General features: G+C 40.6%; 1 protein-coding gene across 1 annotated transcript; it reads left to right on the top strand.

The window, feature by feature from the left end:
• The first annotated feature begins 7047 nt into the window (after positions 1–7047).
• On the top strand, positions 7048–16174 carry LOC139297098 (cyclic AMP-responsive element-binding protein 3-like protein 3-A). Its single transcript, XM_070919688.1, has 10 exons — positions 7048–7068; positions 8140–8232; positions 8525–8849; positions 9768–9901; positions 10150–10260; positions 10667–10773; positions 13500–13568; positions 15392–15476; positions 15808–15901; positions 16062–16174. Exons 1-10 carry the CDS (start codon positions 7048–7050, stop codon positions 16172–16174), a joined length of 1152 nt encoding a protein of 383 aa, XP_070775789.1.

The following is a 16174-nucleotide window of genomic DNA, read 5'->3' on the forward strand; positions in this document are numbered from 1 at the left end:
TGACAAAAGTAGATTTCAAATATACTGAACATGCAATTAGATAACTCTTCATGTTTTAAGTGATGATGAAATCATCAAGGTGCTGTTGCTTTACCAAATGGAACAGGATGCAACATAATGAAAAATTGTTTAGTTTGAGTTAGAGTTTAGAGTCTGCATAGTATAGACAATATTTGATGTACCCTTCATTTTATTTGAATTTACTGTCAAATAAACAAACTGCCCAGTCTCTGGCAGATGTGTATAAATCTAGTAAGCCTACACTTACCTGTCTCTCAAATACATGTATACACTACACAAGGGACAAGGGTGGACGAACCTGGCATCTCTATCTGAGAGAGATGGCTTAGTCTGGTTTGTAAAGGAGTGCTTTTAGCAGGGTTTGACTTGTTAGTGTTGGGTGTAAACTTAATACCACTGGGGTAAAAAACTTGACCAGAGCCCTGCTCATCCCCAGCGGACTTACTTCTCTGGGCTGTTGTTGTCCAGTGTGTCTGGTCCCCCTTCTGGCTGCTGTGAAGACTTCGTCCAACTGAGCTGCTTCCTCTGCAGTATGAGGGCCATGTTCACGGATCCAAACCTCAAGTTCAAGATGCACCAGCCACAGGAACTGTTGAAGAATCATCCCAGACATCTTTCACTGTGGACTTTTCTGGTTTGACCCACTTGGAAAACAAGTCTTTTAGGCAAACATACAGCTCACCTGGGGTCTCTCCTTGAAGAATGTCCATGGACAAAAATCTTCAGCGGTAGGTATCTGCCATGATTTCATATTTTGCCAATATTGCCACGTTCACTTGCCGGCTGCCATGGCCCCCTGGTCAGCTGATGTGCTTGGTCATGCTTTTCTCACCTCAAGTCATTCTCAACTCCTCACTGTGCTGCAGGCCCCAGCTTCTTGACACCACTTGTTAAGATGACCGTGTAGCAGTTGGACTTAAACAGCAGGAGACTTGAGGCAGAGGTTGGGTGCTGCAGACCAATCAGATTAACAACAGTCATACCTCTCCAAATAAAATGTGTGAACCACAGGTGGCATGTGATCCTGACAGCAGTCAGGCTCGCTTGAAGCCTTATATAGCCTGCCACTGGCCACGCCCTCGACCCCTACCACAGTAAAGGGGAATCTGCACTTGACACCCTGACATCAAAACTCCACAAAACACAACAAATACATCAAAATACATCTATACTACACTACTGTCAAATAATATGCATAATTGTATGTTATGTTACATGTTACAATAAAATCATAGAAACCTGAACAGCAGATAAAACACCCCAACAAAGATTACAATATGGTATCTCCCGGAACCTTTAACTTGGTGCTCAGATACCCTGAGGACTCTTTTAGCCTGAACACCCTGAACATCATACACAACAGAGGTAAGTGACCTGAACATCACATCTTGTGTTATTGTACAATGAAGCAACAGTTGACACTACATGAGCACATTATGTTGCGGTAACCAAACTAGTCAAACTAAGCCTTCAATCAGTTCCAGCTGAGGGGCAGCTACAATATCTACCAAACACACATAATCAATACATGCAACAATTTCAATAAAAACATTCAACCTTTCAGCTTGTGCCTTATTTCTTTTACCCATACTGTCTACAAATGATGCTACAAAACGAAGAGGACCTTTACACATTACCATGTCCTGAAATATGTTGTCAGTCTACACCGTATGAATCGAGGGCAAAGTGGCAAATCTTTAATGTCAGAGATATTCACCTACACTCTTTGTGTTAACGACAGTTTACCAGGTGAAATAAGTCAAAGGTCTACTACTTGGAGCACCAGCATTGCAGTTGGGTCTGTCATTGCCTTTTAATAAAGAGGATTAGTGGCTCAGATGTGGGCCCTCTGTGGACAAAGCAGTGGCTGTACTGTGTCCGGATGTTGTAGCTGTCCTCCACCAGCTGATGGCAGAGCAGGACAATCTGAGAATCTGAAATGGGACATGCGTGTAAAATGGGTGTTATATCTGTGCTTTTGTGAATGTGTTCATATAAAAATGCACACATGTGTGCGTGTGTGTACATGACATGGGAAACAGACATTTACGTTGCCAAAGCAAGTGTGTTAATGCTCATTTTACCCCAGTGGACTCAGAAATGAAAAATACATGCTTCACAGATGCACCTTAACAAGCACATAATGGACCCTCATGAGAGCAGGTGTGTACCTCACACAATGGTTCATTGTAGTGGAAGAACCCCCTTTTTTATTTTTTATTTTTTACAACAATAGACAAGACTTGATTAAACCTAGGGGATATATTCACAAAAAATGTGAATAACTTACTTTTGAATGGGTTTATCTCCTTCAACTGTTGAGAAATGTTCAATTATCCAGATGCCCTTCAGTTGTTTTCTAGAAGGCAAGTGGTTATATTGTCCTGATGAATTTAAGACGAAGATAAAACGACAAAGCAAGCTGTGCTGGAGGAGGATATATGCTACTCATAACAAATATGCAATTAATACTCACATATAACTGAACTATGAAGCATTTTTAACCATGAAAAACACATTTGTTATAAACCTATAAGGTATGTCTTGTTAGAAAGTGGTAGTGTCTTTTTGTGTGTCCAAATCTCAGCTAGAATACGCAAACTAAATAAAAATTTAGAAGGAAAAAAATCAAAGGCTATAAAAAGTTTATTATAGTCTCTGCAGCCTTTATTAATGCAAGGGAGGTAGGATATTAAAGTTTCTGGTGAGAGCCAAAATCCAATAATTTCTGTGGCCAATACAACCAATACTAATATAATTTCATTGCAGTATCGCTGTGCACTGTGTTGTATGACCTACTACAACAGTGATGCTTAGTACAAATGCAGTCTGTTTCCAGGTGTCTGCAGTCACTCCAGGAGATTAGCACAGATTACTCCACCTCAAAAATAGTGCCTGTTTTGTGGCATAACACTGCCAAACATTATTTCCTGACATATAATGATAATACTAATAACATATTTAATGCCGGCGATATATTTTGCACCCCTTCTCTGGGGAATGCTGCAGAAACTGAAATTTAGACTTAAAATGAGTAATAGGGTCACTGGGTCAAGCTCTTTAAGGAAATATGAGAGCTAACCAAGTGATTGAGAAAAATCCCAATACGCAAGTCTCGCAGCCAAGAAACCACTTGTGTGACACTTGTAGCAAGCAGGTTATGGAGAAACTTCTGGAGGAGGGAGGCCGTTATCTCACGTTTATGATGTCAAAGAACGATGGGCAATGAAAACAGGTGCTGAGCTGCTACCATATTGTCTTGCCGTGTGTTTAATCTTCATTTCTTGAAGCTCAATTTAGGGTTTTACCAGATTAAGAAGCGCTCCAAACCTGAGCAACCAACTTCACTCCACACAACACAGAATTGCTTTCATTTCTCTTCCTTGTGACACACTGGGAATTTCCCACAAGCTGCAGGTATTGAATCATTTTGTGCACATGAGAGTTATCAATGAGCTCCAGATAAGAGCGATCCAACATGCGTTTCATGGCTGGTGGAGTGATAACGCTGTACGCTTCTCATCTGTCCTATCTGAAACACGGGCGTTCCTGGGTTCACTTCAGAAGCTGTAACCCACCAAGTCTCTCTTCTCTCTTCTCAAGTATTTTCAACATGCCTTTTCAATTTCGTACATCCTTGTCAAGGATATGAGACTGTGAACTGTGAACCAATTTTAGGTGGGCTTGAGTTGCACTCATACGTATATGTGCAGGTGTAATAGTCATAAGGAGAATTCAGCAGCTTGACTGTGATGTCATGGTACATTTCATGTTATTTGGTGAATCGCTTCTAGGAATGTTAGGAGTGTATATACATCCTTTCCCTTAATCCTAAACATACCCATGAGTGGATCTGATGTGCATCCAAATGGACACGATGATGTGGATTTACACTTTTCAAAGATGCTACATCAACAAACACTCATGCCAGTGACTGTCACAGCTGCATCAGTTGAGTCTTTTTTTAGGAGCATCGCAAAGTGTCTTTTCTTATCATTGGAAGTCCTCTTAAATTAAAGTTCCTCGCAAGAGATATTCAGAAAGCTGCTGAGAACAACTTTTACGAAGGCCATTACATTAAATTGAAGTCATTACACAGTTAAATTACATTACATCTCAATAACTTACATTACATTAAAGACATTAGATTACATTAAAGTAAACTGCATTACATTATTAGAAACTATTGATGAGATTACATTATGTTAAAGCCATTAAAATTAAGATTGCATTACAAAATTAAGGACATTAAATAAAAAATATGTATGTCACAAAAGTAATTCCATAATAAGAGCAATCATATCACATTCAAACATTTGATCACAAAAATAATTAAAAAAAAATAATTATTGTAATTAAATTATAAAAGTAATCTGATTACAAGAGTCAACAGGTTACATTCAAAAATTTGATTAGTTTAGAATAATTAGAATAAAAAACAAAAAACTTTTTTAACCACAAAAGTAATCTGATCTGATATCCCTCATCAAGGTTCCACTTTGCTCTTTGTGCTGCGTTATTATAATCATCAATTAATTTTTCACCTTCTGTCTCTGAATTATGGTGTGATGCTAATTCATGTTGTATGCCAGACTCATACAGTCTCTGACCAGGTTGAAGGAGCCGAAAGCCAGTCAATACCAGCTTGGTGTGGGTTAATGTAAATGTGTATGTGTTGTTGTTCCTCCGAGGCCTGATGGACTTAAACTCATCTCTGATGTGATCCAGGAGAAGCTTGGTATCACCTGGGTGTGCTGATGGGGGTCAACGTTGCCAACGAGGTTGCTGATGAGAGGTTTTGTGAGACTCTGATCACTGTGTTGCATGTTTTTGTTTTTTTATTTCTTGCCTTCACGCATGCCTTATTAAAGGTGAGTTTCAATTACAAAACAAAAGTGGGATTCATGCCTGTTGACGTCTTACATTTGAACTATTATGATATCATATGCAATAACACAGCAATTATCTGTGCTCAGCTACAACCTATTCTTGGTATCCAGAGATGTACTTAAACATGTCCTGGTTAGATAATATCTGCATGTACTTTGAAACTCTCTAATCTGAAGATAGTGCAACAATAAAGATAGCAGAGCTCCGCTGCCATGCAATTAGACTTATTACAGTACTGATAATACTGTGCTCTCTGTCATAGATCAGTGGAATTTGATGCAACAAATAAAACTAAAGAGGCGAGTGCTTGAAAGACTGAGGGATAGTGATCAGATAGGGTTTGTACAGGGGCCACACTGTAGGAATTATTTTACTTTTATAAAATAGCAATGAATCCATCAGACCAAGTCAGTGAATCCATAACTCACACTGGTTCCACAAGAATTCATTTAAGTAACCTTTTCCTGACATGTTATATCCTTATATGTGAGGATTTTTGAAGTTGAGAAATTCTTGAATTATATTTCTATTCTGTAAAGCCCCTGTGAACTGTAAAATGAATTTCAAATCAAACCCTTCAGAGCTATCTTCAGAGAGTTTGATGTATTCATATTGTGCGACATGCCTGACACATAATCATAAAAGATGAGAAACAAATGGGTCCTTCCCATCTGAACAGTTTCTTCAGAAAATGACTCTCTGGTGTCTCAGCTGTGTGCTCTGAATCCTGGGAATGAGTCTCCTTTTCTTTCTTCCCTCACATTCATGTCCCTCGCCACTTTGAAACTTGTGAACGGTTTAATAAAAGCGACATCCCAGAGAAAAGAAACTAAAAAGAAATGAAAGAAAAATCAAAAGAAAACATATCACATCTCTGTCTACTTTGAACTGTCTGATGAAGTTAAAAATATCAAAAGAAATCATCTGAAGAGAAACGAAAATGGCTTTCAATTATTTGAGCCAGGTGTATGCATGAGGTGTAACAATACTTTGAAGTCAAGGCAGCGATGGAAAGATTGTGTTGATGATATTCATTGTGGAAACTAGAAGACAAACTGGTGATATTACTTTTTCTGTACTGACGAGGAGTTCAACAGCTCTGCCATTGAAGGAATCTCTTCCCCACTGTGATAATAGTTAGATACGTCTTTGCAAGTGTGCATGTTCCTCTTGTGTAACTGCTCTTCTATTACGTAATTTCTTTGCTTTATGGTGTGTACGCTTAGAAATAACACGAAACAGATGCACCTAATTATAGCAATAAAGATAAGAAACGGTGAGGCGGGGTCAGGTCGTTCTGCTATAGAAAAGCAAAAAGATTTTGTCATTGTTCGACTTTGGTAACAGATGGAAAGCACAGCAGCAGCAGCAGCGAGTGTCTTATTGATAGACACAAAGCTGAAGAAAAGTTTCCAAAAAAGTCCACTTTGACCAATTTTGACAACATCAAAAGTTTGCAGTTGCAGTCAGTTGAACCACAAAGCATTCTTCCTGTATTTTATTCTTAGAGGTCTGAAAGGGTGAAAATATTCACAAGGAAAACAGCAAAGAATAGATAAAAGTAATTCTTAGACTAACGACATGAGGAATAGCACTAGCAAGCAGTTCTGTGAGGCTGTACTTAGGCACAGCATTTTGTTTTTATTTCTTTTTCTATTTAGTTAACTGCTAATGTCAACATGCCAACATGCTCACAATGACAATGCCAACATAATTTTTTTGGTATAAAGTTAAAAGCGTGACTCTTTCCACCTTCTGTCTTTGAAAGCAATAAAAAAAGGAGTTCTAAATTAACCCTTTACAACAAAAAATTAATGTGAAACCACGCAGGGACTCAGTCCTGACTTGTCTTGATGACATCAAAGGTCACTCCGGGCTACCTGGGAGCAACTTTGAGTAATTAATCCATCAGTGAGTTTTCCTTTTGTGCTGATTGGCTCTCAGCTGTCTGCTAAACACTGGATTGGACGGTGATCAGCTGGGTTTGGGGAATACAGTTGTGTGATATGGCATTTCAACTTTGTCCCTTGCTTCAGACTCAGACATTCCTCCCACAGAGAGGAACACATTGATCTGATTGTGTGCTTGATTCAGTTTCAGTGTAATTTCACCAGCTGCTGCATTAATGTTGGAATAATGTCGCTGACTGCAGACAAGGTGAGACACATTTACTATTTCACTGGGTGCAGCTATTGGGTTGTGTTTTAAAGAGAATGATTCAGACTGATTGTGCTGAAAAATAACAGTTTTAAAGAAAGGGGACGTGTGTTGATTTAAGGGGTCTTTGTCAAAGGCAAGTGTGGGATTGATCAACCTGAGTTTGCAACACCCCGACTGAAGATATTAATCATATTCATCAAAAACAAGCAGCTTTTCCTCTGAGAAAACAGGGAACACCTCAACTTAAAACCAGTGGTGGAATGTAACTAAGTATTTTTATCAAGTATTTAGGTGGGCTTGAGTATCAAGTAGCATTTTGGGCTACTTTCAACTTCTATCATAATTAAATATTGTACTTTACTTCACTCCATTTATCTGATAACTATGATTACCTTTCAGATTAAGATTTCATATGATAAACGTGATCAGTTTATGAAATACGATGCACTGTCAAAGATTAAAACAGATGTTCCCAACATTTTTGGTTGTGACTTCTAATGAAAAACAGTGTCTAGTTGTGGCTCCTTCATCATGTTTCAGATGAGTCGTTGATGAGACTTAATGAGAGACATTTCCCCTCTAAACTTCTCACATGGTTTCATTTAAATACGTATTTGAGGCACAAAGAGGTAAAATGATCCAAGAAATCAGAGAAAAGTGCAAAAACATAAATATACATTTGTGTATCAGAATTTAGCAAACTTAGTTTTATCTGGTGACCCTTTGGAGGGGCCCGACCCCTATGTTGGGAAACACTGGACTAAACCAGCTAACTGTATATAAAGTATTTAAAACTAGTTCCACCACGATCCGTAAAATACTGCTTACACATTGATGCATCAGTATTAACAGTCTAATAATGTCAGATAGAATCATATATTAGTCACAGGAGACATTTTACTGCAGAATTAGTACTTTTGCTTTTGATACTTTAAGTACATCTTACAGCTAACACTTCTGTGTTCTTATGAATGCAGGACTTTTACTTATAACAGAATATTTCTACATTGTGGATACTTCTTCCACCACTGCTTAAAACCCATTGCTCAGAGTAGTCCTTCGTTTCAGGTGCACGGTGGGATGGACCTCATTGACCTCCTGCTCAGGAACACAGATGAAACACCCGGTTACCACAACAACCAACCGTGGACTACTCATGACGTGAGTACGGTGGAGACAGAGTCACTCGGGAGACAATATGAATCTCATCATGAAAATCCGACTGTTGAGTTTGATCTGTATTCTCAACAAGGGTCAATACATTATTGAGCTGAATCTTGGGACATATAGGAGCTGAGTTTCATTGTGTTCTCCTGTGTGGCAGCAACCATGACACACAGCAAGAGTCACGGGCAAATCAGCTCAAGTATTTGGATGGCAGCTGTGTGTATGATCTTGTCTAGTGGCTGTGAGCGGGAATGTGATTGTCTGATTAAATCAGTCGATCCAGCAGTGGTGGTGTCATTTGATGATGTATACATACCCTCCTCCTCCTCCTCCACAGACCCTGCGCCCCGAGGGAAGTGCTGCTGATGACTTCCTCGACACCCTGCTGGGTGGGAGCGACTCCTCCTCGGCTCCGGCTTCCCCACTGTGGTCACCCTGCACCACTGACAGCGGCATCAACGAAGACCCCCAGACAGATCCCACAGAGAGTCTTCCCGAACCTTCCTGCACGGCTTTCCCAGCCTTCCACACACATGCTTTCCCTCAGCCTCCACCTCTGGAGACCCAGCCGCCACTACGTGAAAAAACGTCTGATGTTTCCATTGATCTAGGTAAGGCTCGATTTAGAGTAAAAAGGAAAGCTATGATGTGAAACTCTGTCACTTTATACTGGCAAGAAACTTGAAGCTTCAGAGTGAGCTGTTTTCATTTGGCCTGATGATGGTGCTATAGATGAAAGGTCAGAAGGTCACCAAAGCTGTTACAATTCATCCTGAGGGGCACATCAATGTACCAAATGTCTGTACCAAATTTCATGGCAATCCATCCAATAGTTGTGAAGATAATTTACTCAAAACCCCAAAATGGGAACGTCATGGTGGCGCCATGCTGACTATAAAACAACTTTCCTATTCACATACAGAAACTCAAACTCTTTCTAGAGAAACTATTGTATATGCAACGTAAAACATATCAAGGTATAAGCATTACTGTCCTCGTAAAACAAGAGGAACAAGGTGAACCACGGCACTGGGCAACCAGCTATAAAACGGAGACCTTGGTGTGAGATTTATTTGTACTTTCTGTTGCAGAATAATGAGAGCTATTGACTGAGCCTTTGGACAGTTATGGGCCTTTTCAAAGAGCAAATAATTTGTTTTTCTCATTTCTGAGCATTTGTGAAAGATAAAGGGTTGTGCATTTGTCATTCATCGCATGAGGAAAATGTCTTTTGAGGGCTGCTTTTGAATAATGGTCCCTTTTCACATTGCTGATTATCGACATCCTCAATGCTAAAAATACTGAGTGAAATTGACTGAGCAAACCAGATCTGCAACTACACAAAGATATCAAACACATAGAAAAGTCTCACGTATATTTTATTTGTTTAGTAAAGAACAGCAGGGTGCAGCAGTCACATATTTAAATCACTTATTGGCAGCAACCTAAACATTTTGCTTTTTGTTTGAATAGCACATGGAGGCAGTTTTGTGAATCATCACCAGCTGTTTCACTGGTTCAATCTGCAGGCTGGGAGTCCGGTGACCTCCAAGAGCAGTTTGGCATTGCATACCACCTAAGAACTACGAACCAAACATCCCCTCTGTCGTCCACTCAGACTCTCACTGTGAAAGACCTGCTGCTATCCAACCTGGGACAGACAGTAAGTCAAGCTTTCTAACCGATGGAGGTATTAAATAAAAAAATAATTCAGTGAACTAACTGTACGGTCCACTGCTTCTCAGTGTTATTTGACCAGAAACCAGAGACCTTTTTGTGGCGACCTCACTCTGAGAAAACAGAAAACAGAATTTTATGAATTCTATGAACTGGTCCACTGCAGTTACTTCTTTTGGGTAAACTGCCCAGAGAGTCACTTTTACTGGAATATTCTGTCCATCTGGTTCACAGGCGCAGCAAACCCTCCAGCATTCCCTGCAGGAGCTTGTACTTAATGAGGATGAGAAGAAGCTTCTGGCTAAAGAAGGGGTGAACTTACCCAGCAAGCTGCCCCTGTCCAAGGTACATGAGCAAGGCACACACTTATATGTATGTAGGGCAGATGTCTTGGCACACACACACACACACACACACACGTTGACTTAGGAAAATACATAGACTTACATTGATTTCCTGGAGGCTTACCCAAACCCTAACCTTAACCACTGACCCAAAATCAGCTTTTTCCAAATTGGGGACACAGATCTTGTCCCCAGTTGGACAAGCTGTCCTCAATAAACTGGTCTTTAGTCTGAAATGTGTCCCCAAAGGCAGCCTAAGTCAGAACACACACACACACACACACACACACACACACACACACACCACACCACACACAGTTACTGCCTCCTCTCTCTCTGTCACACACACTTGCATGCTTCATTCTTTGTTGATCATATTACCCCATGTGTTTCATCTCCCTGTCAAGTTTCAAGAGAGGGTTTTGAAGAAGATCCGGCGGAAAATCCGCAACAAGCACTCGGCTCAAGAAAGTCGGAAGAAGAAGAGGGAATATGTTGACAGTCTGGAGGGAAGGTAAGCATCCTCACTCAACTCCACATCATCTCTGCACACCATAGAAAATTAAACTTTTATCTGCACTCATTTGTTGTGCTCTGATTCACTCTATAATGAGCCTGTTTTGTCATACGCTTAATTAACTTTAACAAACTGTTGCATGGATGGGATGGGAACTATGTTAAAGAGGTAATTGCCCATTTTTCTATTTCATATCATTGTTGATAAAGCAGAGCTCATGAAAGCTTTTTCATTTCCTGATACCTGGTGATACCTTGAAAAAGATTCTTGGGCTTACAGGGAATTCACAGCAACAGAAGTGGTTTGTTGGAATAAAAAGACAAAGAGCGGAGTTGCAGTAGCTGTCATGGCTGACCAAACAAAAAACAGACCAGATGCCTACAGAAAGTCAAACTTTTTCAAGAGAAAAAAGGCTTCACAGATTTAATTGACATCTGGGGAATTAAGCGCCAAAACACCACAGAAAAAAACACTGATCAAAACACAATGACTCTGCAGATGTTTGCTTCAAACTATCCGCTGATATTGTTCATTGTGATGTGATATGTGAAATGTGGATTACAGAATTACTAACTTTATGTCAGGTTATCAGGTTATTTAGATGGTAAATGAAAATACTATGAGAGCATGATGAGCGAAATGCTTGTCTCAGTCTCTCATGACTCACAATAGCCAAGATATGTACACATGCTTGGTAACAAGAGTGTAGTTAGGCACAGTGGTGCTTTGAGCTAAATGCTCGTCTTAGATTAGTATGTTAGCGCGCTAACATTTCCTAATTAGCACTAAACAGAAAGTACAGCTGAGGATGATGGGAATATAATTCGTTTCGCAGGTATTTGGTCATTAACCAAAGTTTTCATTTGGCCTGATGATGGTGCTATAGATGAAAGGTCAGAGGTTCACCAAAGCTGTTACAATTCATCCTGAGGGGCACATCAATGTACCAAATGTCTGTACCAAATTTCATGGCAATCCATCCAACAGTTGTGAAGATAATTTACTCAAAACCCCAAAATGGGAACATCATGGTGGCGCTAGAGGAAGTCAAGAGATCAAAAAAGTAATTAGGATCCATCGTCTGGGCACCATGAATGTCTGTACCAACGTTCATCTTAACCATCAAATAGTTGTTGAGATATGTCAGTCTGGAGCACAGAGGTGGATACACTGACATTACCATCAACATAGCCATGCTGACTATAAAACAACTTTCCTATTCACATACAGAAACTCAAACTCTTTCTAGAGAAACTATTGTATATGCAACGTAAAACATATCAAGGTACAAGCATTACTGTCTTCGTCACCAAGAACTCCAGAGGGAGGTGCTCTATGCTCACAAATCATTGTAATTATCCTGATTGTAAACAGAACATATTGTTGATTGTGGACTAATACTACTAAATAAGATAGGTAGTTCAGGACTGCCATACAATTAATGAACAGTCAGAATGTGAAGGTTTTCCAGCACAATCAGGAAATATTACATAAACAGTGCAGCTGTGAGCTTTCTTTGTCTGATCTGGGGTCAGTTGGAGAGACAACACGGTATATTGTGATAGCCTCTGGCACTAAAGAGCAGCAAAACCTCTCTGCGTTGCATCTGGAGGGGGAGTTAAGCCGAAGTCGAAGACTCTGTGTAGATGCAGCATCTCACAATGGAGGAACAGGAGGTTTGCCAAGATGGAGCTCAGTTTAATCCTCCTCCTCCTCCTCCTCCTCCTCTGTTCTACCTCCAGGCTGTGCAGAATGAGCACTACCAAAACAGCCAGCCTTTGTCACCAAATCCTGCCTGCCTCCCCCACGTTGGCTCTTCCACCCCATCACACCTCCGCAAACAATGCAGGGTGGCAGAGCTTGTAGTTTGATTCGCAGGTTGAAAGACTTCTCAAAAAAGGGCAGTGCAGCAGTTCCCCCACATGGGTCGGGACCCCTCCAGGTTTATTGTTCATCAGCCCTCCCCAGACGCTTTGAACAATTGCTTGACCTTCCTGATGCTGACCTTCACATGAGTCTCCTTACACCACTGGACTGTAAAAACTTCAATGATTGATCCCAAACATGAATGTGAAATCAGAGTGGTGGAGAGGGGAATAAAGCTGTGCTGCAATCCGTGTGGTAATCTATAAACCAAGAAACATGGGGGTTTCCACCTGAATCAATAAACATGGATTTTAATTATATTTTAAATAATACAGTTGTTTACACACAGTTGTGTGTTTCTCTCTTCTGTCTGTGTGCTTACTGCATCGCCAAAAACAAACCTTCATGCATACACCCATTCTTTTTAAAACCCTTAATTATCGAATAGGAACTTGAAATATCTAATAGTGTGCTATCAACATCTCATTCACGCTTGAGCTCTGTTGCCTCTGGACAACAAAAGTTTCATGATGGGGTGAGATTGTCAGCGGAGAGCAGAGTCAGCATTTGCTGGTAATTAAGGCGGCTGCAAGCAGAGCGTATCAACAGGGTATCATTATCAGTCGTCAGCTCAGTCAGAGGGCCATAATGGAGGGTGACTCACTCGCAGTGAATGAACGAAACAAGGGTGGGGGGGAGTCACTGGATGACAGAATGAGGTGCGAGATAACACTCAGCAGACGGATATTGGCAAAGAGAAAAACGAAGGGGAGACAATGCATCATAGCACAGTGTTATTTGATACCCTCCTTTCCTAATTTTATTTCCCCTCGATTCTTCTCTGTCTCTCTCTGTAGGATGTCTGCTTGTAGTGCTAACAACCTCGAACTGCAGAGGAAGATCCAGCAGTTGGAGAAGACCAACAAGTGAGTCCTCAAATGAGCCAAAAAGGGCTGCGACTAATAAATATTTCTGTTATTGTTTGATCTATTTATTAGTTTTAGTTTTTAATGAAAATGACAGAAGGTCAAAGTGACATCTTCAAATAGCTTGCTTTGTCGGACTAACAGTCCAAAACCCAAAGATATTCAAATTACAGTGATTTAAAACAGAGAAAGGCAGCAAATTACCACATTTGAGAGGCTGGGATCATTGAATGTTGTCATTTTTGTTCAATAATTACTTAAATAATCCTATCGATTGACCATATGATTAATCAATTAATCAGTTGACCGTAAGCACAGCCTCCCTTAGTTGCTACGCCTGTCGAGCTCTCCGTTCTCACAGGGCACATCTTGTGCAGTTTAGTTGAAACATTGTGAAACAGTTGGACCCTGATTCTCATGTCCAGCTGACGGCCGCCAATTTTGTGATTTTTAAATGATAAACTACCACTTGCACATTTTATCAGCTGTAGGTAATCAGTTTATCTAACATTAGTTCCAGCTGACTTGTTTTAGAATGAAAACCCTGTAAAAGGTGCACGTGATGAGGCTAAAGCTGAATGTGCCGGGCAAAAAGTCAGCGTCCTCACCAGTTAATGATCCTTGTAGAAGACATGGAAATAAAGAAACAACATTGTTCTTGTGTTGCACATGTATGATAAGGAAACTGTAAGATTAGACGGTTATTTCACTGTAACATAACACAGTTTGGGTGCTTAGAAAAAGCTTTTCGGATGAGGACTAACCAATGTGTTTGTTGTAATGTTGCTGGAGTGTAAACTTCCCCAAATCCAATAAAGTTCAAGAATCCAAGTTCCAAAATTGTTATCCTAAACTCTGATAGCATCCAGGATTGGCTTCCACATGGTGAGGGAATGCAAGCTACACAGTGAACGTGCTAATGTCGTGAACGGGCGTTTTTTAAATTGTAACCTGTAACCCCAAAAACTAATGTAGTGAAGTGGTCCTTGGCTTTGGAAGTAATGCTAATGTTAGTTTAGGTAGTTAATTTAGGTAGTTAGCTGGACATAAACAGATAAACACACTCTTCAATCTATTCTTTACACTTTTGCTTTGTTTCTTTTTAGTTTTAGAAAGGTAATTTACGGTCAGTTAAGCTCTTCAGCTGACTGCTGCTGGAAACACAGAACCACAAATGCAGCTCAGCATCACCTCTTTCCATCTTTGAAAATCCTCTTAAGGACTCCATTGTGGGCATAATCTCAAACACAGGAAACAAACCCAACAAAGTACCATTTAAAGTGGTGCCTTGAATATTTTACTGTCTCAGTTCATCTTTTTATTTGCCATTTAATCTCACCCTCTGTTTGTTTTTGTGTGGCTAAATTGTTTGTATGAGCCATGTCTCTCTTTTGTGCGTTAATTCTTGTGTGTTGGATTATGTCTGTGAGAGTTTCATTGATCTTTATTGATTTTGCCCTCAGCGCCTCCCTCTCCAGATGCTGACAACCTCCCTCAGAAAACTTTCTACTGAGGAGGCTCAGTATAAAATTACCAGAATACAAAGCCCATCCAATTTTAAAACCTCACACGGCACTCTCTGACTTTGCTTCCTCTTCATCTCATTATGCTGCTTTCTTCCTGACGCTGGCAGAGTGCTGCAGTGAATTGAAACAAAACGCGGGAAGAGACGGCGTGCCAACACTTCCCCCCCGCGTGCGGTTCTTCTGTTTGTTGTTGTCGTTGCCAGTGATCACAGATCCTGAAAAAATGATGGTTATAGGAACCTTTGGACCCTCATGTAAAAAGTCTCTTTCATCTTTCTATCTGTATTTGTATTGCAGTGCTCTGTTGGAGCAGCTAAGCCGGCTACAGGCTCTCCTTCCTAACAGCTCCAACAAAACAAAACACAGAGGGACCTGCATCCTGGTGAGATATATAACACATTACATTAATTTACACCATTGGGAATTTTCTCAGACAGCATAATCTGCACCAACTAAATGATTGAAGTAGGTCAGTGCCCGAGCACACCATTAAAAACCACTGCCTGTGCTCCCCTGTTGACTACTGCTGTGTTTACCTTTAAGATCTTAATCGAGCCAAATGTTTGACTAGCAGCTGCGCTCATCTTTTGTGCAAACATGTATGTAGGTTATGCCTAATAACTCCCTTTCTTCTTTTCCCTGTGCTTCCTGTCATTTCCCTCTGGTCTCCGTCTTCTTGGCCTGTTTTTGTCCTGCTGTCTATTCATGTCCAGGTTTTGCTCCTCTCCTTCTCCCTGCTCATTTCCTCAAATCTTCAGCCAGACCCTTACAGCCAAAACAGCCAGAGAGAGTACACACAGAGCAAAGGTCTGTATACATACACAGTCACTCTCTCTCTCTGACACACACACACACACACACACACACACATACACACACACACATACACACACACATACACACACACACACACACACACACACACACACACACACTCACTCCTCTCCTCCACATCTCTGCCCCACAGTGCTGTCCCGCTCCTTGCAGTTGATGGATGAAGTGCAAGACGTCCCTCCTCTTCCTCTCTTCTCTGTCTCCAGGGACTTTGATGCTCTGTACAGCCTGACAGAGAAGCACTGA

The sequence above is a fragment of the Enoplosus armatus genome, chromosome 14, assembly GCF_043641665.1.
Source record: "Enoplosus armatus isolate fEnoArm2 chromosome 14, fEnoArm2.hap1, whole genome shotgun sequence".
Classification (NCBI taxonomy): domain Eukaryota; kingdom Metazoa; phylum Chordata; class Actinopteri; order Centrarchiformes; family Enoplosidae; genus Enoplosus; species Enoplosus armatus.

What these genes read in the sequence shown, in the direction of transcription:
- LOC139297098 (XM_070919688.1), top strand. Translation starts at nt 7,048, where the DNA reads ATGTCGCTGACTGCAGACAAG. An exon ending in TGTCGCTGACTGCAGACAAG is followed by an intron (nt 7,069 to 8,139) that starts GTGAGACACATT and finishes CCTTCGTTTCAG; the next exon opens with GTGCACGGTGGGATGGACCT. An exon ending in AACCGTGGACTACTCATGAC is followed by an intron (nt 8,233 to 8,524) that starts GTGAGTACGGTG and finishes TCGATCCAGCAG; the next exon opens with TGGTGGTGTCATTTGATGAT.